The sequence below is a fragment of the Centroberyx affinis genome, unplaced genomic scaffold (genome assembly GCF_046629955.1).
Source record: "Centroberyx affinis isolate AG114_WGS23_722 - 3 ecotype Tasmania unplaced genomic scaffold, CSIRO-AGI_Caff_v1 ptg000637l_1, whole genome shotgun sequence".
Lineage (NCBI taxonomy): Eukaryota > Metazoa > Chordata > Actinopteri > Beryciformes > Berycidae > Centroberyx > Centroberyx affinis.
In genome coordinates, this window is record NW_027279263.1 from 122,144 (window position 1) to 145,417 (window position 23,274).

A 23,274-nucleotide genomic window follows, 5' to 3' on the forward strand; every position below is an offset into this window, starting at 1 on the left:
TCCCGCCCCTATAAATGGTCTAGACGGCCATCTGTGCTTCAATCCCAAATTCATCATTGACAGCAGGGATTTGATTATCAATAATCACCCAGGCATGTTTCTTCACAGATCAGAGCATAACAATCAATGTCCTTTGCCAAAGTACATGTCACTCTAAATATCTCCTTTGCAAGATAGATCTGGGGCTCTGCAAGCAATGAGCCTACATTGGTCGGATTCCCACTGCTCATCATCTTGGCTTAGATCTTGGGACAAACTCGAACTTGCACTTTGGACCTCTCAATCCTTTCATCCTCATGCCAGAGTCACCCGGTTGGACAGCCTTCAAACTAACACAGTAGGCTTCAAGATTAAAGCTCGGAGGCCAAGTGTACTGGGCAAAGTGGCCAATTACAAATGGATTTGAGGAGCGAGAGAAAGAAGGAGACAGAATGAGTGAGAGAGTATGTTTTCCATAGAAAGGTTGTCACATTTATAGACTGGGAAATAACTGCACGGTGACTTCACTGCATTCCTCCATTTTACAGTTCCCAGAACGTACCCCTCACTCGCTCAAGGTACCCAGCGGGCTTTGCTGGAAAGGCCACTTCTGTTTCACTGCTGGGGGCTTTAGAGGGAGCTCCAACGGTGACAAGACCACTCAGTGAGATGATAAAACAATGCATCTGTCCAAAGACACACTGACAAAACAGCGCAGATCATACTTGAGGTCGTGACCGGGACGTAAGGTGCTCGCTGCATGCCATATCCATGAATCTGTCTCCACTGGGGGACCAGGCTGAGAAGCCAAAGTTTTGATTATGTCTAAAAAAAAAAGGCCCCACTTGTGTCAAAACCTCAAGCTCAAAGTGCCAGACCCCCCTGCGCTGCACTGCAAACATTGTGGTCCACGGCTTCTTGAGGAGTTCATTTCATGATATCAACAACAGCCATTTCTCTTTGCTTGCCCAGAACTTTTGGTCAGGCAAACCTCAGAATGCTACTGGCTGTAAAAGCAATTGACGTGTTAAGAGGTGTTTGGGGTTTGAGCTCCGTGTGGGATGCAGGCGGTATGTCTGTGTGTGTGTGTGTCTGCACTTGTGTGCGGGCGCACACGCTCATGTGTATTTGAGTCTAGGGGGGTGTGTTTACAAACTGGTGTGTCCTTTGGCAGTAGCTGGAGTAATGTATGGGGTTCTTGAGCAAGTGGTAGGACCCTCCATCCCACCTCACCCCACCTCACCCCACCATCGCGTGGGAATGAGGGACCGGTAGCCTGGCCTGGGTGGCAGATCAAACGGCGTCATTAAAGAGCACAGCACAAGGCCCCTTGTGTGTGTGACTGCTGGGAGAGAGGGGCTGGAAACGGGCCTGCAACACCCTCCAAACCAATTCCACCCTACTCCAACTCTCTGACCTTTAAACACACACACACACACACACACACACACACACACACACACACAAACACACGCACACATAGGAGCCACATTCTACGTACTGCTAGTGTACATACGCACATGAGCTGGACAACCTCCCAAAAGGGCACATGCACAAGTACAGACTAAACACAAGTTGCCTGGCCCTCATTAGTCCGGCCCGTACAACACACTTTGCTTGATCACAAGCTCCAATATTAACAACAGCATAGCTGGTTTGAAACAAGTGTGGACATATGGATTGGGTGCGATGGCAAGAGAAAGCACTGTTCTATTATTTATGAGGCCACATGGTTGGCAGCTAAGGTATGGAAATCAGGGCCTCAAATCAAAACGACTAAACTGTTATTTCACTTCCCTCCAAGCCAGTTGGTTGATTAATTGATAATATTAATTGGTCCTGAGAGTCCTCCACGGTTGTTGGTCTTTCCTTTTTGTCATTACTTTTCTTTTAAAGAGTTGGCAGTCTCCTCATTTTATCTCACTTTATTTAGATAGTTGGAAAGTAGGAAAGAAGACAGAAAAAGAAATGTCACGGACTATGCATGAGAGCCACGCACCCTGCAAGATGTAAGTAGCTCTATAGTGAAGCAATTGACAAGAAGTTGGTCAGAATCAATCAGTATGATGGGAAAATAGGGTCCAGGTTGGAAATTGTTGGAGTTATGCCTTATTCAATCACGTATCTCTGGGGACATTACTTTGTGGAGATAGATAGAGGAAAACAGCCCAAAACAGCAGGAAAATGCCTACAGAGATTTAGAAATCTCCCAACAAAGACAAGCAGTCCTGGGCAGTGGCAGGGAGCTTGAGTGGTCAGACGGGCCGTCTTGTAACCAGAAGGTCCCATGCAGGTTCAAACCCTGCAACAGCCAAAGTTGTGTCCATCAAGCCACCCCTACCTGCTCACTCATTAAGTCGCTCTGAATTAGAGCCTCAGCTAAATATCTGAATTGCTCTGTCAGAAATTTTTCCAAGAGGAGAATAATCCAAACATGAAAGACGTGTTTAGGGATAGATAGTGATAGAAAATCAAGATATCATGATTTTTGAACTCATCACACACTAATAGAATATAAACTGTTGGCAAAGTGTTACGTGTCTGAAGTGTTGTTATAACCTTTTCATTACTGATAATGATGTTTTTACCATTCGTGGGGTCATTGATTTGCAGCAATTACAGGCAGTGACACTAAATGGCTGTGGCGTTTTGGAATTTCACCAAAGGCATGCCACAGCTGTGTTAAAAGGCTATGTTTTGGTGGCAATTAAAAGTGAATTTTCTCCAAAGCAGTGAATTATCTAATTAACTTGAGTCTGGCACCGTGCTTATGTCTCGTATTTTACAGTAGGGGGACCACCCTCTGCGTGGCCTGTGCATTGCTAAAACCACCTTCTCTCCCTTCTCTACCGAACCCACTCACTGCCAGAGTCAACAAGACTGTGTACAGGTTACATAGGATTCATGCTCCTTTTCTTTTGTGATGTACTGTGTCTTTGGGCCAAGGCTATTGCTAGGAATTCAAAAGGTTTTAGATTAGGAAGAAACTGGCAATTTTGAGAATCATATGACGCATGTATGAACATGTTTGTGATTATGAAGGAAGGAAAGAACAAACAAATGAACAAATAAATGAGCAAACAATGCATGAGAGGTAAAAAGGGAGGAAGAAATAAAGAAAGGAAGCAATAAAGCAAGGAAGGAATAAACAAAGGAAGGAGGGAGTGCCTTTATCTGCTCACCTCTGCTTATCTTCCTCACCCTTTACATGAACACTGAGATGGCCTGAGTGTTCTTCGCTCTCTGAAATAACCAAAAAACCCTGCAGCTAGAGCATATTTCATACATTACCAAATTGGCCCCATTTCCAAGTGCTCATTCACTTCAAATGTATCAATATTATAGCAATGCTTACGGAGCCCTGCATGCAATTACATTCGGCAATTACATTCAATCTAGTGAGCCAAGTCGATGACAAGTATATGGGCATTACTGTGAATGAGCCAGGCATTTCAATGCATATCCAATATTATATGGCGTTATTACATTGGGAGTTCTCATGGTTTCTTGTCTGAGAATGGGGTTGTAGGCATGCTAGATGCTAACTTAACTATATGCAGCAGTGTGTGTGTGTGTGTGTGTGTGTGTGTATGTGTGTATTTAGCCAATGAACAAGGTCTTTGTAGTTTTTATGTATATTTGGCATAATGAGCAGGATCATAGTAGTTGTGTGTGTGTGTGTGTGTGTGTGTGTGTGTGTGTGTGTACTATATATCTACTTCTGGGAGTTTCATGTCAGCTCCGGGAATTCTGAAATTTCAGTTTGTTTTTCCTGAACCTGCGATGACATCATCATGATGAATCCCCAGTCACCGTCCTTCTCCTGGTTGGCCTCCACTCTGTCGCTTCCCAAGTCAAGAGGAAATGAAAAGGGAAATTCATTTTTTTCATTGACCTCTTTCTTCTTCTTTTTTTTTTTGGTCTAGATCATATATTGCCTGGCCCAGTGTGATTTTCCACACCGATCCAGATCTTTGCTACCTGTCTCTCAACTCATAGTCTTTGAAAGTGTCTCGTTTGGGTTCGGGCCCCATGACCTTCTGTTTGGCTTGGCAGTGGGAACTGTCTGGATTCGTCACAGGGTCTAATGTTCTTGCCATGCCACGCGCTCCTCATCCACTCCCTCCGCTCTCTGGAATAATATTGTAAAAATCCTTAAGCCCTCGCTCATCCGTGAGTCCAAACTCTGCAACCGTTGCCTCCAATCATGATTCCAGATTAGCTAAGGGCCGATGACACTGGAATTCCTCTTAAGTTACCAAACTCAAAAGAGTATCCTTTGATTAATTTCCACTGGGGTCTGGGATAATTGGCCTATCATAGTCACCATCTATGGTTTATCATCACTCAGCATCAAAGCACAAAGGAATCCTAATTTTCAATAAGTGGTTAGCTCCATAATTTGGGCAGAGACACTGCAGACTGTCATCCAGAGAGCTGTGAGCCAACACTGCTCCAATCTGTTCAGCAGACGCAGCTTGGAGAGACCGTAACCTGTACTTGCTGTACTACTGTATCTGGGGTTAAAAAGCAAGGATTTGTTTATTGAAGGTGATCTGGATGACACCTGAGAGTGTATTCCAGTGGATTTCACCTGGACTGCAAGTTTTCTTTTTCCAAAAGAACATAACTTACTTTTTTCAGTTTTTCAGTTCAAGTCACAATAAATAAAGGAAAGTCTTTGTTTTCCTGCTTTATCCAGAGTTTTTTGCGTTCCTTATCATACTCCTTTGGAACTGGACAATTCTAGTTTGAGATGAAATTATTAATGCATGGGAGAATTAATGTGTGAATTAGACTGTGTAAACTTTGAGAACATACCACAGAACACAGTTTGTCTTGTACCCCATACATTACATATGGGCCCCTGTTTTGCGGCTTGCCACATCATCACAGCAGGATTCCATTCCTTAAAAGCCATTCGTTTCTCAGCAATTCAAAAAATGATGAGATTTGGAGCCGATGGTTGAAACATCAGCTGCCTTCAGTGCACCGACCGCAGATGACTGGTGCGCGCAGCGGTTTGTTTTATCATTCACCCCCAAAGCCGGTTCACCCACATGTCCATTTTTTTCTTTCTTTTCCAGGACCTGCGAAGGGCAGAATATCAAATATCGCACATGCAGTAATGTGGTAAGTTCAGCAAACTCATCTTTATGTAATGGACGTCAATCGCTCTTTCAAGTGGTTTTCTCTTGGAACAAATGGAGATGGCAAACTGTGATGGAGAATTCAGTGTGGTAGAACTGCAAAAATATGACCAGGTTTTATGGTCTAGGAGTGTATATTTGTGATCAGGGATCCTGCTGAGTGAGAGAAAGTGAGCAACGGAGATGTGCGGGGGGCCAACGTCAAACTCTATTGTTGTTTTCATTGAATCCATTAATAGACACTTCTACTAGTACTGTATATAGTACTGTATATAGCAATCAAATTCTAATGCTAATGAATGAACACCTTTCACATATCACATGATGTTTTAATGATTTTGATATTTTTCTTGTGAGCAAATGTTTTTTTTAATGATTTTCAATTAATGTACAATCCAGTATGTACAACAACTCCACCCACCCCAACCTGCATGTGGCAATAGCACCCTTCTTCCCTCACCCAAATATACAATTGAGTGATGTATTTTGCATTGATTAAAAACTCAAATGTTTTGTTTTCCGTTCCCCTCAGGACTGCCCCCCAGATGCCGGGGACTTCCGTGCCCAGCAGTGTTCGGCTCACGCAGACGTGCGGTACCAGGGCCAGTACCACGAGTGGCTGCCGGTGGACAACGACCCGGACAACCCCTGCGCCCTCAAGTGCAAAGCCAAGGGCTTGGGCCTCGTGGTGGAACTGGCGCCCAAGGTGCTGGATGGGACGCGCTGTTACACCGAGTCCTTGGACATGTGCATCAGTGGAGTCTGCCAGGTAGGAGGGCAAACAGCTGCGTCGCAGTCTGACATCAAGGAGCTTGTGTTTATTTCTTTTTATTCCATGTACAGTACCTAGTCTGGAAATCACCAAAAGCCAAAATCATTCTTGTGGACTCGCAGCATTGTGGAGAGAAAATGGGGAAGTAACCTACTACATGCTCTCATGTTCAAGCTCTCTGCTGCAGGCGTTGGACCTTTTGTATGATTGTTGATGCTGATTTGTTCTCCAGAGAGGCCTCCCAGAAACCAAAAAAAATTTGATTGATGTGATTTGGACCAATAGTTATTGAGAAAATATGAAAAAAATACACTCTTCCATTGTGCTATCTTACACCATCAAATGAGATTCAATCAGCTGCCCAACTCCTTACTGAAGCAGTAAGGTTCCAGGGGGATGGGAGCAAATTCAAAATGGAAAGACATATTTGACCAAATGGTCTAAACTCAAAAGGTCTGGGCCTTAAAAGGTGTAGAAAAAACTTGCTACTGCCAAGTGATGACCTTACATGCCTATAAAGGGTAAATGCACCCTAAAACAGAATATACTGTATGTATCTCATATCTCATTTAGATAACCAAACATTCCAAAGGCAAATCCCAGTCTATAACAAGACACCATTCACTGCTATAGATACTGCACTCTGCACACCTGCCACACAGCATGGGTCATATTTTTTTACCTCTTTGCCCTATTTACATATTCACTACATACCTGTTATCTGCTGTCAAATCACTGAACCAACTGTGGTGCAGCACCGAATGAGAAGTGAATAAATCCAGCAACATCCATACAGAGTTGCGTTATGCTGACACCAAGCCATATGCTTTGTGAATGAATACCGAATGAGAAGAGTATCTAAGATTTGGGATTTTGACTGACATTCCAGGAAATGGTTCACAATGCATTTTTTCCTGGTTGAGTGGAATTGCATCCCGAGGCGTTGTGTGTGCAGAGACACGCGAGGGTTTTAAAACACTCTCTCACCCCGCTTAGAATCACACTGTGGTTTTGGCGTTGTCTTGCCGACAGAACTTACGAAATAGTCCATCAATCAACTGTGGATGATTGCAGATAATGTTTAATAGAAAACACTAAGTAACATGTTATTTTGCAAAGCTCACAGTCAGCTCAAAGGGGATGTTGTGTAACTCATTCTTTAGATCTACAAGGTAAAGTGTGTTTGGTGATGATAGTGTGTGTGTGTGTGTGTGTGTGTGTGTGTGTGTGTGTGTGTGTGTGTGTTTAAATCTTTTGCAGTTTTGTATTATTTGAGCTATTTTTGTATTTTTGTTTTGCAATTTTTTTGTGTTAGCTATTCTGCATGTTATCTGACAAATACAAAGAATAGATCCAGTATGATAGAATATGGAATACTACATGGGTATTGGGATTATCTCCACAAGTGCCTTTACATGCACACCAATACTCTGATTACTTTATTAACACGTTTACATGGGTCGAAGTAATGTAGTTTATCCAATAACCTGTTTTTTATGGATTCCAAAGGTCTAAAGGAACCGACATAACAACTAGTTTTCCCAGCTCTTCCTCTCCTTTCTTGCATGCGAACATGTCGGGACATTTTTTCCACTTATCTTTGTATTTCTTCATTCTTTTCGCACTATTGCAGAACATCTTAACGGGAATGTTCTCATTTGCAATCCTGTCTGAATCTAATAAGATCTAAAGATGAACTGAATCCATTTCCATAACAATTTTTATTGTTGGAGAATTGCCTTCAAATTGTCACTGTGCAGGTCCAGGGTATGGTTTTTATTGTCTAGCTTTTCCTGTGTCTCGTTAGATTGTAGGCTGTGATCACGAGTTGGGGAGCACGGCAAAGGAGGACAACTGTGGTGTGTGCAATGGAGACGGATCTTCCTGCAGACTGGTGCGGGGACACTACAAGTCCCAGCATTCCTCTGGAAAAAGTAAAGAATCTTTACTCAGGCAGTTTTTATCTGTTTCATGTTCCTACAAGATATAATTTTTAAACCTGGGGTTGTGTTTCACATTGCATTATATAGCTATATACTTTTGATGTATTAATGAAAATATTGGTTGGATACTCATACCTCATCATGCTCTCTCTCTCTCTCTCTCGCTCTCTCTCTCTCTCCCTCTCTCCCTCTCTCACCCTCTCTCACCCCCCCCCCCCCTCTCTCTCTCTCTCCCTCCCTCTCTCTCTCTCTCTCTCTCAAGCTGAGGACACAGTTGTCCTCGTCCCCTACAGGAGTCGTCACGTGCGTCTCGTCCTGAAAGGGCCGGATCACTTGTGTAAGTCTTGGTAGGTCCAGGGTGCCCTTCCATCCAAAACAGCTTACCATGACTGATGTCTGTCAGTTTGGCAATGCTTTTCATTGCTGATTACTGCACAGTCATCATGAGTATTCTGCATGTACTCTTTGAGTTTTACTGTAGATCATACTGTGTTTTGATGACTTGTGATCCAAAACCTTACCTTTTTCATTATACTTTCAGACTTTACAGCATGTAAGTTTGCATTAGAATTAATATTATAATACTTGCTAAACCCACCCAGCTGCACTAAATTACCATCTTTAAATGTTGTGAATTGTTCATAGATTGCAAAATCTTTCCCAGATACTTACAGTACACTAAAACGTACACAGCATAATAGAACAATAAAGAAAAATCTTGCTGAAAGGAAGAATTTGTACCAACAACCTGAAATCTGGCTACCTTCCTGATAAAAATCTCACCCAAATAACAATCTATCACTAACTTTTTATTTACGACAAATATATTGCATTGTTGCCTCTCTTATCAAGGGTGTCTGATTTCTTAGAAGTAGATCAGGGCAGAATAACCAGAAGAGATATTTTGCTCTGGCTCCAGTGAGACTGATTCCAAAGCCTCATTGATGTCAAGGTGTTGGCAGCAAACTCCCTCCTGGATCAAATCGATAACAAATGTTCCATGTCTCTACCTATCCTTCCTTTCCTCCACGGGTAGTTTGCAGATCTTTTCCTGAGCACGGCCAAAAATACTTCTTTTTCTGAATGGACAGATTTTTCATTAAATATTTCCCCAATTCTCTGCGCCGAGGGCATTTAAATCGTAACCATCTGTCGGTTGCTGCCGGTTAGAGCTTGATCCTGTGCTCTCCGTTGTTTTTGTTTAAACGTCCGAGCCGGAATCAGACGAGGCCCCGTCAGGCCAAGACTGCAGCGAGGTCAAACGGTGGTAAAGCTCGCTGCAGCGCCGGCCTGCTTGGAGACCTAAGCGCTTCCCGGTAGTGCCAAATCGAGAGCGTCTTTGCCTCCAAACACAACAGCCAGTGTGTGTTCTTTGTGTAACTGGATCTAGCTGAAGTGTATTTTTCAAAGAGTCAGTGATAAATGAAAGGTCATTAATTGAGTATTTCATCGTTAACTTCGGCTCCGTTAATTTACCATTTCGTTGTGCTTTAAGCATAATACCCACACAATAAAGATCATATGAAAAACTTAGACAAGAAATAATGAATATGATCTCATTTATCAAGTTTGAACTGCCAGCGAGAGCCTCAGCCAATGATCAGTAACACAAACAGCATAATCAGCACACTTGTTATTGGATTACACTGTTTGAGGTAATTTTTGGGAGAATCTGTACAGTTAGCATAATTACAATCAGTGACCGTCATTACCACTTTCAATTTCCTACTTATGCTTGCTTTGTGATTTTGTCCAGTGTGCTCTAGCTACAGTATGTACGTTGTCTCCTCTTTAGATGTGGAGAGTAAGACTCTACAGGGGCTGAAAGGTGAACTCTTCCTGGACACATCGGGGCAGTACCACCTGGAGAACACCACCTTGGACTACCAGAAACTCTCCGACAAGGAGGTGCTGAGAATCACCGGGCCGCTCGGAGCTGACTTCACTGTCAAAGTAAGAGTTAGGAGCAATCCATAATTCAAATCAGGTAACTCCGAATCAACAGCTGACTGCCGGGGTCGGCAAAGCGCTCATGTGGCCGGCTTACCTAACTTCCCTCCAAAGCTAATACTGAAAGTTTGATTTTAGAGGTTTTGCATCAGCCTTGCAGGAGACAAGAGTTTGATTATTGAACCATGTCAAGTTACATAGTGTTAGTCCTCCTTGCAACTCCTGCAACTGCCTCACCTGGTAGCCAAAAGCAACAGCTCTCCTACTGGTTCATAAAGCCTTGAGGTCAGCGAGTGTTTGGTTCTTTGCAATCGATCCCAAACAGCCTTACTCTACTGAATAGATGCCGGATGACATCACCGGGGACATTTTGGGTGTTTTTTCCTCAGCTAAAGTTAAGACAGTAGTTTTTTGCTTCGTGAAGCCATGAAAATAGAGCGCCCCAGCCAAATCGGCCTCGGATAAGGTTCTTGTTTCCATGAACTCTTGGTGAACTCCCCGTGTCACGCAGAGTTCAAAGGGGATTTGATCCCGTGTGTTTAGGTTTAAGGATATGGGGGCATGTGTGTGTGCGCCACTTAAAAATCAAATGCAAACGATTTCTTGTTTCTCTTACTCCTTGGAGGGGCTTCATGTTTTTGAAGCGGTATGTCATGCAATGAAAACAATAGAAGCACACTCTTTTTTAGTTCCAAAACCGGTGGTTGTTTTTGGCTTAATGATGCGTCTGTTATGATACAAATGATTTCATGTCTTTGGCTGCCACGCTTGCTTTAATATAGCTCCATGATGTAAATGCCCCCTTAGGAAACTTGTCTCCGAATGAAGGTAGACTTTGGACGTCAGGCCTTGAAGTATGTAAAGAATTGTAATACTTCTGATTATCAACCAAATTTTAATTTTCTACTTCAAATTTTTTTCAATAATTATATGGGAATTCTTGTTTAGGATGTGTTATCTTTTTACTTAAGAGTTCTGTGATCCTGTGTGAAGCTAGAGATGCCAGTACCAACAGTTCCTCCTCTCTGGTTGAAGGTGTGCTAATCAGTGAAATCAGCTGCTGTCTTGTTTAGTTGGGATGAAAACCTGCATGCACATGGCTCTTGATGGCACACGAGTGGAGACCACTGGTGTAGTATGTGTGAGAGTAAAAAGGGCTGTGATTTATCATGCAGTCCCCCATGGTTTCATTCTGATACAGTTCAGCCAGCTCCACTCCTCTCTGCGCTCACTAATTAACATCCTGGCAAAGGTCCATGAGCTGATTACTACAGCATAAGATTATTTGCAATGTGTAAAACAGCCGTTTGCCAAAAGACACTGGCTATCACACCTATCACTTACACACAGACTAGGGCCAGTGAGCGGACATTAGAAATTATACAGGCCATGGACTGGAAAACGGCAATGAAAACACATACCCTCCTAAACACAAGTCAGGATAGGACAATAAATAGGAATGCAGGAGACAGAAATCTGAGAGGCTGTAAATGCATAATTTCTAATCTGTTGTGAGGCAGACAGCCAATTCATATCGCAGCACTGGAAAAGCCCTGGCAAATGGAAAAGCGTATTAAAAGGTTGCCAGACGGTCTTTCCACTGTAAACAAATGAATGTGAATGAGTGGCAGTGGTGTTTGATTTATATGCCTTCAAGGTATAATCTATCTTTGCGTATTTTAGTTAGGTCGATGGATGAGGTTAGAAGGAAAATGTTTGATGAAATATTTAGTGCCGTCTACAATATGTCTTTTACAAAAGCGTCTTAAATCAATGAGGCACACATTACACACAAATTACACAGCGTAATTTCTAGTTTATTGTAGAAACAAACACACTCTCTAATGTCTGCTTTATTTTCTTCTAACAAGTATTGCACTGAGCAAGCTGACCGCTCCCAAGTTGTCACTCGTCATTTCTCTACTAAGTGTCCTTGCAGTTTACTGTGCTGGACCTTTGAATGTACAGAAAGTGACGCCCCAGGTGACAAAGGTTCAAATTCCGCCTCTGCCTGTCCAAATAGCACTAAAACTGTAAAATGAAATTGGACTACGTGCTCCCCTTTAATGAAAAAGAACAAAATAAAATAAATTGAACACCTCAAAATGGATTCCAGCATCTCTCAGTCACATGTTGGCACTGGGTGGGACAGTGAACAAAGCAAGTTCCACCAGTGTCAGCCTTCTTCCCTTCCATCTCACGCCTCAACTTATTCTGGTCCAGGGAACTGTGAAAACAACGTCACGGAATCGATCTGGGACTAACCAGAGACAGAAAAGGAGTGTGTTTCCAATTCACGTCTTTATTAGTCCTGTGAAGAAGTAGAGGAGGTGGCTGTCTTTCTCGCCCTGGCCCTACCTGCCGGCTCCAAGCCCCGGTCTCCAGTCTCCAACCTCCAGCCTCCAGCTCCAGCATTCAGCCCCAGGCCCAGGCTCATACTTCACCTAACCTCAGCTCCCGTCTTTATTCCAGTCCCTCCACCCTTTCAGCTTAGCAATACATGACCAACACCCTGTCTAGTCTGTATGGGAAGTTTCTCTCATGAGGGCCCGCTCCAAAACAATCCACACGCAGCTTTCCATAAGCCACTGGGTAAATCTGAGGAGGTTTGACACACACACACACACACACACACATAAGGGAGTAGTGATGATAGCTGATAGCTTAGCGTGTTTAAAGACAGAGCATAATATCTTCAACCCTCGTTTCAAAATTAGCCTCAAGTGCTAATCTAGCAAGTAAATGCAAAGTATGTAAACATTGTGAAATACTTTGTCAAGGAGTGCTTTCCTCCTGTGAGAAGGGACAACACCCTCGATTCATACGGGACCCTTTGAAGCTTCACACTGTGTTCTATGCGATGGCAATGGTTCCTTTAATTCAGTGGATAAACCATGTAGTGATAGTGCATACAGTTTTCAAAGCTAACACAAAAGCAAGTAATACTTTGTCACTTAATGTTGGAAGGTTGTAGTGGTTTATTTTTCACTGTGAAATAGCCAAGCCCATTCATATTCTAACTCTAATTTTATTCTCCTTCTTGCTGAGAAGAATACAGAGCAAGGGAGACATTTTAGAGAAGGCTCTGGTGGGATTCGCTCCAAAAGCAGCAGGGACACTTGTGGTCCCCGCCGCCACATTATCTGAAACGCCAATCACCGTCTATATAATAATATTTTCCTCCGTAATCTTAGTTCTGCAAGGCAAATTTCCATAAGGCACTTAGCTGTGCAAAACACAAGCCAAATCAAGGACAGCTAAACAGATCAACTGACTAAGGATGAGGCAGGGTTTGGTGAGATCATATTAACTGCATATGTTAGTGCTAACATACTCAGTGTGTTAGCAGTAAGTGCTCAAAATGGGAAACTTGTCTGGTAAATTCCTTCTTGTATTTATCATCCTTTAGCCTGATTTCAATATACTGGAAGCCTCGCTATGGGGTTATTTGGCCAAATTGATACAAAATGGACGAACATAACTTGATGATCACGTACTGAACAGAATTTGACACATGATGACTACATATGTCCCCTCACGTGAGAAGAGTAATTTCCCTTGTGTATTGGTTGTGTAGGTGCAGTACACCAGCGGAGCAGACAGTGTGGTCCAGTTCATCTACTACCAGCCCATCATCCACCGTTGGAGAGAGACAGACTTCTTCCCTTGCTCTGTCACCTGTGGTGGAGGTAGGCAGGAACTGGACCATCTACTTGATAGTGGCCAGCCAAGTAATGTTCACAACTCAGTGACTTACTTTCACTTGATGAAGAATGAGTTGACCTTCAATCTACCTACTCCTCCTCCTCAGATGCTTCATAAATGCTTAATAATGAATGCTGTTCCACTAAATATATCTTGATAGTTTATTTCAGTCTGAGTCTGAGTCTTTGTGTATTTTCGCTGGGTTTTGGTCCGACTGTGTGACATTTCTTCGGCTGCAGGGTACCAGCTCACCTCAGCGGAGTGCTTTGACCTACGGACCGGCCGGGTGGTGGTGGACCAGTACTGCCATTATTACCCAGAAAACATCAAACCTAAACCCAAACTCCAGGAGTGCAACATGGACCCCTGCCTTGCCAGGTTAAAGACCAGACTTCTTGTGAGATTAAACTGGATGACAGAGGATTTGCCTTTATTAAGTATTACTAGTGGTCACATGCAGGGAGAGAGAGAGGGCACCGGGTTTTCTGACCAGCTGTTATTCAAGACTGTGTTGATAGGTTCTGGGCTGATACATAAAGCTTCACACACTGGAGTTGTTGTTGAGTCTATGATTAAACTACAGAATCACTGCTTGTAGACTGTTCTGGCAGCAGCACTCGGCATAATCTCAAATCTGAATTTCCTTTATTGATTCTGCTTTTCAGTGACGGCTACAAGCAAATTATGCCATACGACCTCTACCACCCTCTGCCTCGGTATGTATTGAGTAAGAGGTGAAGTCGATGACACACACAAAAATATAAACACACACACACACACACACACACACACACACAAACACACATGCACGCCACGATTTCTGCCAACCATGATTCGCTGCATAGCATATCCACAATTTCAAATCTCTCTGCTTTAGTACAAAGCAATTGCTTAATCAAGTATTTGTTCAATTTGTGCCTTGGCTTTTTTCCTACACCATCAGATGGGAGAGCAGCCCCTGGACGGCCTGTTCCACCTCCTGCGGCGGGGGCATCCAGAGTCGCTCGGTCTCCTGCGTGGAGGAAGACATGCAGGGCGTCATCACCCCCGCTGAGGAGTGGAAGTGTCTCTACTCCCCCAAGACGGCCATCCTGCAGCCCTGCAACACCTTCGACTGCCCCACCTGGCTGGCACAGGAGTGGTCGCCCGTAGGTGACCTTCTCATTTATCTCACACTTGAGTAGTTTTCATACTTTCAGTTGGTTATTATTTGATTCATATAATGAGCAGACTCACTGCATGTTGCAATACACATAGTGTAGCGGTTTAAAGGCCACACAGTCCTGGAAACAATCTTCACCATGACTTTATGATTGAACCTGTATTTCTCTCTTATAGGAATCTATCCAGTCTGGAGCCAGGCTTTACACTATTGGATTTTACTATATAACTGTAGTACTTATACAATAATAAGGGAGCTGTCAAAGCTGTGTAGAATGGCAACAACTTGAGCCTTCATTGATTAGAGTGGTGGGAAAGTCTGTTGTTGATCTCCTCTGTTGCCTTTATGAGGCACTGTGAAACTTCACAACATTATAAAGGCTGAGAAACTTGAGCTAAAAATGTCCTGGACTCAAATAAAAATAGCAGTTTTTTGCGTCCTGTGGCTGTTAACCACCTGGCCAGGCAGTCACACATTAGCGAACGACTCATTTGTCTTTGTAGGCTGTGATTTGCCACAGTGGGTCTTAATTAACCCATGGATCTACAAAAAAAACAAAACATGATTAATCCTCTCAGGGTGAAACAAAAATATACTCACTAGACAATTTGACCTGTAATTCTGTCGTCTCTTCAGACTTCAAGCGGTGCTCTCGACATGACAGGAACACTTGTAACTGCTAAAGTAAATGTGTGTTAAAGCAGAACTGTCCCATGTGATTACCAGTAGCACTGCTAACCCCACTTTGACCGTCCCTCGCCACCCTTGTCCTCGTCTGCCTGCGCAGCACCATCCAAAACATACAAAGCTTTAATTAAAAACCCAAAGTCAACAGCACATATGGAGTTCTTGGTCTCCCTCTGCGCCACACACACACAGGTTATCAAGATGTTGGAGCTGTCCAACACTCCTGGCTAGCTCGCTGCCTCACAGGAGAGATGGCACCTGATTGGTCAAAGCAGCATTTCTCGTCTTATGTGCCACAGTGGCAGTCACACTAGCCAATTATTAATGTCCCATGCGACTTCCCCATGGGGATTTGAACCTCGCCGGTCATACAGGCCCAAGCAGAGGCCCAGGGAGCCAGATTTGTGGCCCCCTAAAAACCTGGGACGCTGTTTACCTAGCACATTCTTCCCTATGAACTTGCCCTTAAATGCTTGTCTTGGCAGAAGATACACAAAAAACACCCCTGACCAGAGAGCTGGTTTGTAGGGATTTTTGTGGGTCTCATTTTTTTTTTCTTCCTTCCCTTGAGTCAAGGCCAAACACAAGCAAAGAGAAACAGGGTTCAAAACAGCGGCATGAGTTTTGATGAAAGTGATAACTCATTGAGTCTTTTAGTATCTTCAAAATACAACATGGAGCTAAGTGAAGATTTCAAAAAATAGATAACAGACAACACGCTTGATACCGTTTGATTCTTTTATTCATTTCTCAGTTTCAAATGTTGACTTGGCACTCACTGAGGCTTTGAGTTTACATAAAGATAATGCACTTGCACACTCTGTGGGTGAAGATTATTATCCAGCATCACGATTGGGATCACAATTCGTGGAATATGGCCCTTGACCACCAACATATCATCTGTCCTGTCTCCACCAGTGCACAGTGACCTGTGGTCAGGGCCTGCGCTACAGGGTGGTGTTGTGCATCGACCATCGGGGGCTCCATGCCGGGGGCTGCAACCCCACCACCAAGCCCCACATCAAGGAGGAGTGCCTGGTCACTGTGCCCTGCTACAAGCCCATCGGTAGGTTGGGGTCTTGTCTTGCTCACAGATCTAACACGATGGGGTAATGGTCGTCTTAGTTTCCACCTTTAATGGGTATTAATCTTCTTAGTTTCTACATTGTTTCTAATGGGCATTGGTTCTCTGAGTTTTCACCTTATTAATAGGTTAATTTTTTACCTTCTGCTTTGCAAACATAAAATTAAGCACTTAAGCACTTAACTAATTATCCCACAATGACGCACATAATTATATAATAAGCTAGGGATGTGTTATTTCATTGGTGATGTGCAAGTTTCTGTCTCTTCTGGTTCATTTGTTGTAGAGAAGGTCCCAGTGGAAGCAAAGCCACTGTGGCATAAGCAAGCCATAGAGCTGGAGGAGGACATCATGGTGACTGAGGAACCAACGTGAGTACCGACCACACACACACACACACGCATGCATGCACGCACACACACACACACACACACACACACACACACACACACACACACACACACACACACACACACACACACACACACACACACACACAGATACAGGGATGTTAATAGGGGCTAAAATGTCCTCAAAATATCTCCCTTCTTGCTTCCTTGTATTGAAGGCAGTCTGTCTACTAGAAGGAACTGCAATTCAAGGTTTAGAATATTTTATTCTACTAACATTCAAGTATGTGGTCCCAGAGGCATGCTGCACTATAACCACTTACTCTTCAAGCCAAAAACATATTTTACTAAATGAAGTGTCCTACAAACCTTTCTGTCATGGCTTCCTCGCTTTGTACAAAACCTCTTGCCAGGATTTCACTTAATCCTAATGTAATTGTCACCTTGAACACGTGGCCTGGTTGGAACAGCCATTTTCTGTCAGAGGTGGCTGTTCTGCTGAAACCATCACAGGTGTCAAGGCCTTGCAGTAATTTAGGTGGAGGAACTCGACTACAGCCGCTGCTAAAGCTATATAGACTCTCACGGTTCACAACCCGGAAAACAAAAGGGAGATTTACAACATTAAATATCCGCTTTACAGATTTAATGTCACCCTGCAGGGGTAAAGAAGCAAAAGTCAGGTCCCAGATTCACTGTTTCAACAACAGTTTTCACAGTCCCACGACTATGATTTACCTGGAGGTGAAATTAAGGTAGACAGGGCCTGGCGTTGCCAGGAAGCCTCCACAGTATCATGGTTATGTTCGTGTCAACAGCCATTTTCATCAACTTCAAGTCAAAATGTACAGCTGCAGCTGACATTTATTTTGACATTTCTCAAAATATACATCAATTTGTGTGCATGTCTCTTTACACACCTGTGAAAGATGTCAAATGGGTGTTGTGTACTGACAGAACAATTTTGTCAAGGCAGGCAGAGAAGCGTTTTTGTCTGCATAGTATGCGTTGTTGACTCTCTACAAAGTTATGGGTTTAAAGCTGTAATCCCTCAGTGAATGCGTGCATTGTCAGATCTAAGTGGAAATGCTTCTCAATATATTGTATAAAGTCACTTAAGGTGAAAAGGAAAGCTGAAGGTGAAAGGGAAAACAGCTCTTTGGAAAGAAGTGGACTGTTCAGTCGCTGGCTACCAGCATTACCTCAGAAGGCCTCAGATGTTCCAGATGTTCTTGCCCCACATATCCATTGACTAATAAATGTTGTCGTCTGAAGATAGACAACCTTTGGACTATACCCAATGTCTTGCATGACTTGTATTAGCTACCATGTTAGCCAGTTCAAAACATCTCTTTCTCTGACTTATCTTTGGAAAGAGAGAGGGAGAGAGAGAGAGTGAGAGGGAGAGAGGTGATCAATGCCAAAACATATGATTTTGTTCTATTGCAAAAAAGCATGTCTTCCCCCCAAAAGCACATAAATATCTGCGTATAATATGCTGTCACTCAGCAGCCAACAACAATATCTGCCTGCCATATGGGGCCAGGTTACGGATGTGAGAGGACAGAGAAGGAAATTCCTGTGTTAGACTTATTGCACCTCCATTGCCAGGACTTATGGCTGCCCCTAACCACCGCTGTGCAACTGCATGAAAAATTAAACCTGTGTATGCTCCTCATCTTGGCCAAAAAAGGTTTTCACCATACCACCGCTGTGAGTAAATAAAATATTTCTATTGTTGGAACTTAAATTTATTTGAACAAAACGAAGCCTTGCCGGATATTGCAAAAAATTGTTGTTTCCGTCAGTAAATGAAATCAAGATTTAGCGAAGATTGTTTACGAAGTAACAGATGTATCTTAACTGCCCATGAAGACAAACATTTCTGTGGGCTCGCATATCGACTTTGCTGTTGATGTTCCAAGGTCCAACTCGTGCTGGTGATTCATTTGTTTGTCCAAAACAGAACGAGTCCTTGAGCACTCGTAAAAAGCCAACTTAGTTCTAATTATGAGTTCTTTATTGAGGCATCTCATAAAACAGCAGAGGGCTCTTGTGTTGTGGTCCGACAGCTCGACCAAGGAAGAATGTCTGACACGAGTGGGTAATGTAAACATTGGTGCACCCTGCCATGTCAGAATGTACTTTAGGCATGTACATGTAGACTGAGGGCATGCTGCAGGGAACTTTGGTACCGTTATAAGCCCAATGGGTATAGTGATTCACTGGGGGTTCATTAGGGCTTGGGGAAAGATGGCTGCCAATATTGGAAGAAGCTTCAAGGATTGGGGTTTGGGAAACAATCATATTTATCTTCTAATTTCTGTATGGGATGAATACAAAGAAGAACAATAACTTTCAGAATGCCAAATCCACAGGTAAGCCCTGTCTGCGGGGGGATGGACAAAATAACACCATATAAAAAAGAACTTGAACTTTGAAATAACTAAATCACAATTACAAAAGCAGCTGCACAGGTGAGTTATATTAAGTTTTTAAAAGGCTTTAAAACTTAAGTCACAGTTTTAGTCACTACTTTTATATGTGAGTTTTCATAGGAACATGAGACAACTAACTGACTTCCAAACGGGCCAGATATTTGGTGCCTGAATTGCAGGTGCTTTGGTCACATTGCAAACGTATTTCATATGGCAAGGGTAACAGTCTGAAAAATAGTGTCAACATATGTCAAACATGGACAAACCGCATCTGCAGAGAGGAACAGTGGTCACAAGTCAACAGTGGTCTCTACAACAGGGATAGATGGATACTTAACAGGATACGGTAGCTGCTAATCATCACAAAATTATGGTGGCAAGAGTTACCACAGAATTCAATAAACAACTCTGTGACACAGACTTAACAAAAAGTGTATGCTGTGTGCTTTGCAAAGCTGGTATTTATAGCAGGGCTGCCATTCAGAAACCACTTCTATACAAGGCCAGTGCACAAAGATGCATAACCTGGTGTAAGGATCACAAAACCTGAACCACTGAGCAATGAAAACAGTAATAGAGTCTGATGAATTCTCTTTCACCCTTTTTCCCACATCCAGATGGGTTTATGTTTGGAGAAAGCCAAAGGATGCCTTCAACCCACAATGTCTGTTGCCAGCTGTTAAACTTGGTGGGAGATCTATAATCGCCTGGGCAGCCATCTAGGGAATCATTAGGTCAAATGATAACTCTGCATGGTTGTGAAACAGCCGGGGAATATGAGGCCATTTCACAGGATCAGGTGCAGCCTATGGTGCAAACACTGTTCCCTCATGATATTCATGATATTATTATATGATATATTTATATTGTTAGTTAAAAGTTATTTTCTCCACCCTAATGTCTGTCCTAATTTTAGCAACCCATTATATATATATGCCCCAGAAAGCTCAGTTCTCAGTGAGGGTGTCAATTGAACCCAAAGATCAACTAGGAGTCAGCAAAGTAGACATCTTTCTCTCTCTCTTTCCTTTCTCTCTTGCTTTCTCACTCTCGTTATTTCTTTAACTCTCTCCCACGCATCCCAAAGCTATTGTGGGTGTGACAACTCTGTTTCTGAGCCCTATCTATCACACACTCATGATGGCAGGCCTTCAGGCATTCGCCTAGGCCAGTGATATACAAGTATTTCCCCTCTCTGATCCATTCTTAAAGACGAGGAAGGACGCGCATCAAAGCGGTTTATCCAAGAGTGGCTGACCCTAATGCCTCGCAGCTGTTCAATTAACCGCAGCAGGACTGGATTTCACAAATACTTTGTCAGTTTATGAACTTAGCAGCAAATGACTAAAATCTGTGCGAGGCGGGGGGAATGCCAAAAACCTGTGACTTTCCCTTTAAAACTTTCTATTGCACTACTCCCAAGTCAGCACTCCCGGTTGGCAGACACGCCATATCAAACCAGAGTCAGAAGAATATGAGTGTGTTTATGTGAGTGTGTGTGTGTGTAACTGTATGTCTAAGCATGTCTTTTTGTATATGTACGTACTTCCTTTATGCACCGCATACTCTGTAGTTACTGTGAACGTACATATGTCTGTAATTAATAACTTTCTACATCCGTCATCCCCTCTGCTTTCTCAAACCTCCTGGCTCACATCCCCAGGTTTATCCCGGGGCCCTGGCAGCCCTGCAGTAAGACATGTGGCGCCGGCACACAGCAACGGACCGTCAAGTGCCAGGTGTTGCTGTCCTTCTCCCAGACGGTGGCCGACCTGCCGGACGACGAGTGCGAGGGGGTCAAACCCGCCGCCGGCCAGCCCTGCTACCGCACCCCCTGCTCCGGTGTGGGGGGCCAAGGAAGAGTAGGCGAAGAGGAGGAGGAGGAGGAGGGCGAGACACCCCAGAGAGAGGAACTGCACGACTGGGAGTACGAGGGGTTTACGGAGTGCTCAGAGAGTTGTGGGGGAGGTATGGATCATGTTAGCCCTCACTAAAATTCATACATTGTAAAGTGGAAGAACTAGGGAATAGAGGAGTGGGCAGTTGAAAATAAAAACAGGGGTGGATCTGAAATTCCTGATATAAGATTCGTATCTAACTACCAGTGTAACCTTACACTAATACCACCACTAAATAGCAGCTCTTGTGATATAAATGATATAGGTATATATGTGTGTTATACGTATATTGCTCAGCTTAAACACACTTTATTTTGCAGGCAAAGCTCGCTCTCTGAGCTTCAGTGAATTCGTGCCAGTTGCTATAATAAGACCCTTGTGAAAAGTCACAGCAATAGTTGGTGACACCTTGTCAGTGGGTGACTAAACCCATGCCCAGTATGGGCTTTGAAGTAGAAAGTAAGTTATATGATATAAGATGATAATAGATGGAATACCAAGTTTAACCCTAAAGGTCATACATCACCGACTCTCACAGCAGCAGCGAACACAGCGCCAGACAGAGACAGCTTTCCCAAACATCCTGCCAACATTAGTTGGGGCCCACTTTAATCTCCCCACCTCCACATCCAAGCCTGCACGGCGAAGTGTAGTATGCCTGCATCGTGTGTCTGTGTGTGTTCGTGTGTGTGTTTTTGTCTATGTGAGTGTGCATGTGTAAGCTCATTTCTGCACATGGGCGTGGGCTTGTCTCCATGTCTGTGTGTGTGTTCACCCAAACCCAACAAACTCCCATTCGGGGATGATTAGAGCCCAGTATCGAATGTCACATACACACCCTGAGGGCTGCGCTCCTGTGGACCATCACACCACTATAGCGTTTGAAGCGCCTGCCTCATTGTTATTGTCCCCAACATTAGAAGCAGGCTAAGAGATTTATGTTACATTGCTTTTAACATGACCTGACATCACACCCTGAAAGTTTATCCACAGTTCAGGCCAGAACTCCAGCAGGCAGCCGTATTGTTTTGATGTTCATTGTGCCCCATTAGATACAATCATGCTTGCTTTTATGAAAGGGCCTAATATCTGGGATGCTTCACTGCAATGTCTGGTTGCAATATTCTATGCCCCATATGTTTGTGAGTGTGCTAATGTGCGAGTAAGAGATGTTTAACAAGAACAGTATGTGTTTGCATTCTTGCCCCAGCAAGACATTTATTCAAAGGAGATACAGGAAATGCAGAAACGGGCCAAGGTCCATGTGTATATTATGCTGTGAAAGTTGAAAACAAGGCTTATGAATAAATGCGCCACCATAGCTCTTGGTGCTGTAATGGACATTAGGGAATCCCTTGTGACTGCTGGGTGCTGTGTGATCCCAGGGGTGCAGGAGGCCGTGGTGATCTGTCTGAACAAGCAGACCAGGGAGGCAGCAGACCAGAGCCTGTGTGTGAGCTCCCGTCGGCCCCCACAGCTTCTCCAGGACTGCAGCACCCAGCCCTGCCCACCCAGGTGAGACCCACATATCAGAAAACACATCATTCTTTTAACATGGTTTGTGCATAAAAAGCGGAATAGATTTGGTTGGTGACTGTAATAAAGCAGAAGGACAAAAAAGATGTTTTGGAAAACAGCTTTGGCTGCGCTCAAGAAGAAAATAGTAATTTAAAACAGAATTGAAAACTGGCTGTGCTCTCTGCCAGTTTGCCAAGACTATAACTGAGCCAAATGTGCATTGTATGCAGTTGGGACATACAGTACACTCACCATGTCCTGGACCCCTGATACACGCCTGTGTCCTACACCTGCAACTACTTAACTTTGCAGACTAACAAAAAACACACATCACCCTAGTTGAATCAATTAATTCCTACTAATCACTGTGTACGAAAGAGATTGAAATCCTGCTAATCCATAACATTATCCTTCTCAACTTAATCCACTGGGGCCCATTAAATCACCATTTAGGCCACTTCACTCCCAGTGATACTGAAGCAGAATGACAGAGACGGATAGTTGTATCACTGAGAGCAGGAAATGAAGCCAGTGGGATGGCTTGTGGAACCGAGTCAGAGTCAGACACAATAGGGATCAGATGTCAGTGGTAGCTATACCGAAGAGGCCCGGCCATAATATCGTCCCTGTCCATCCTC

General features: G+C 43.6%; 1 protein-coding gene across 1 annotated transcript in view; it reads left to right on the forward strand.

Moving 5' to 3' along the window:
• Nucleotides 1-23,274, forward strand: part of LOC139643633 (ADAMTS-like protein 1) — an 80,400-nt gene that overhangs the window by 40,399 nt on the left and 16,727 nt on the right. Inside the window, 13 exon segments of the mRNA XM_071518842.1 lie at nucleotides 5,067-5,112; nucleotides 5,662-5,898; nucleotides 7,709-7,835; nucleotides 8,107-8,181; nucleotides 9,640-9,797; nucleotides 13,372-13,483; nucleotides 13,739-13,877; nucleotides 14,165-14,215; nucleotides 14,443-14,647; nucleotides 16,267-16,414; nucleotides 16,719-16,803; nucleotides 20,884-21,188; nucleotides 22,504-22,633. Of these exon segments, the coding sequence (XP_071374943.1) occupies nucleotides 5,067-5,112; nucleotides 5,662-5,898; nucleotides 7,709-7,835; nucleotides 8,107-8,181; nucleotides 9,640-9,797; nucleotides 13,372-13,483; nucleotides 13,739-13,877; nucleotides 14,165-14,215; nucleotides 14,443-14,647; nucleotides 16,267-16,414; nucleotides 16,719-16,803; nucleotides 20,884-21,188; nucleotides 22,504-22,633 (1,818 nt within the window).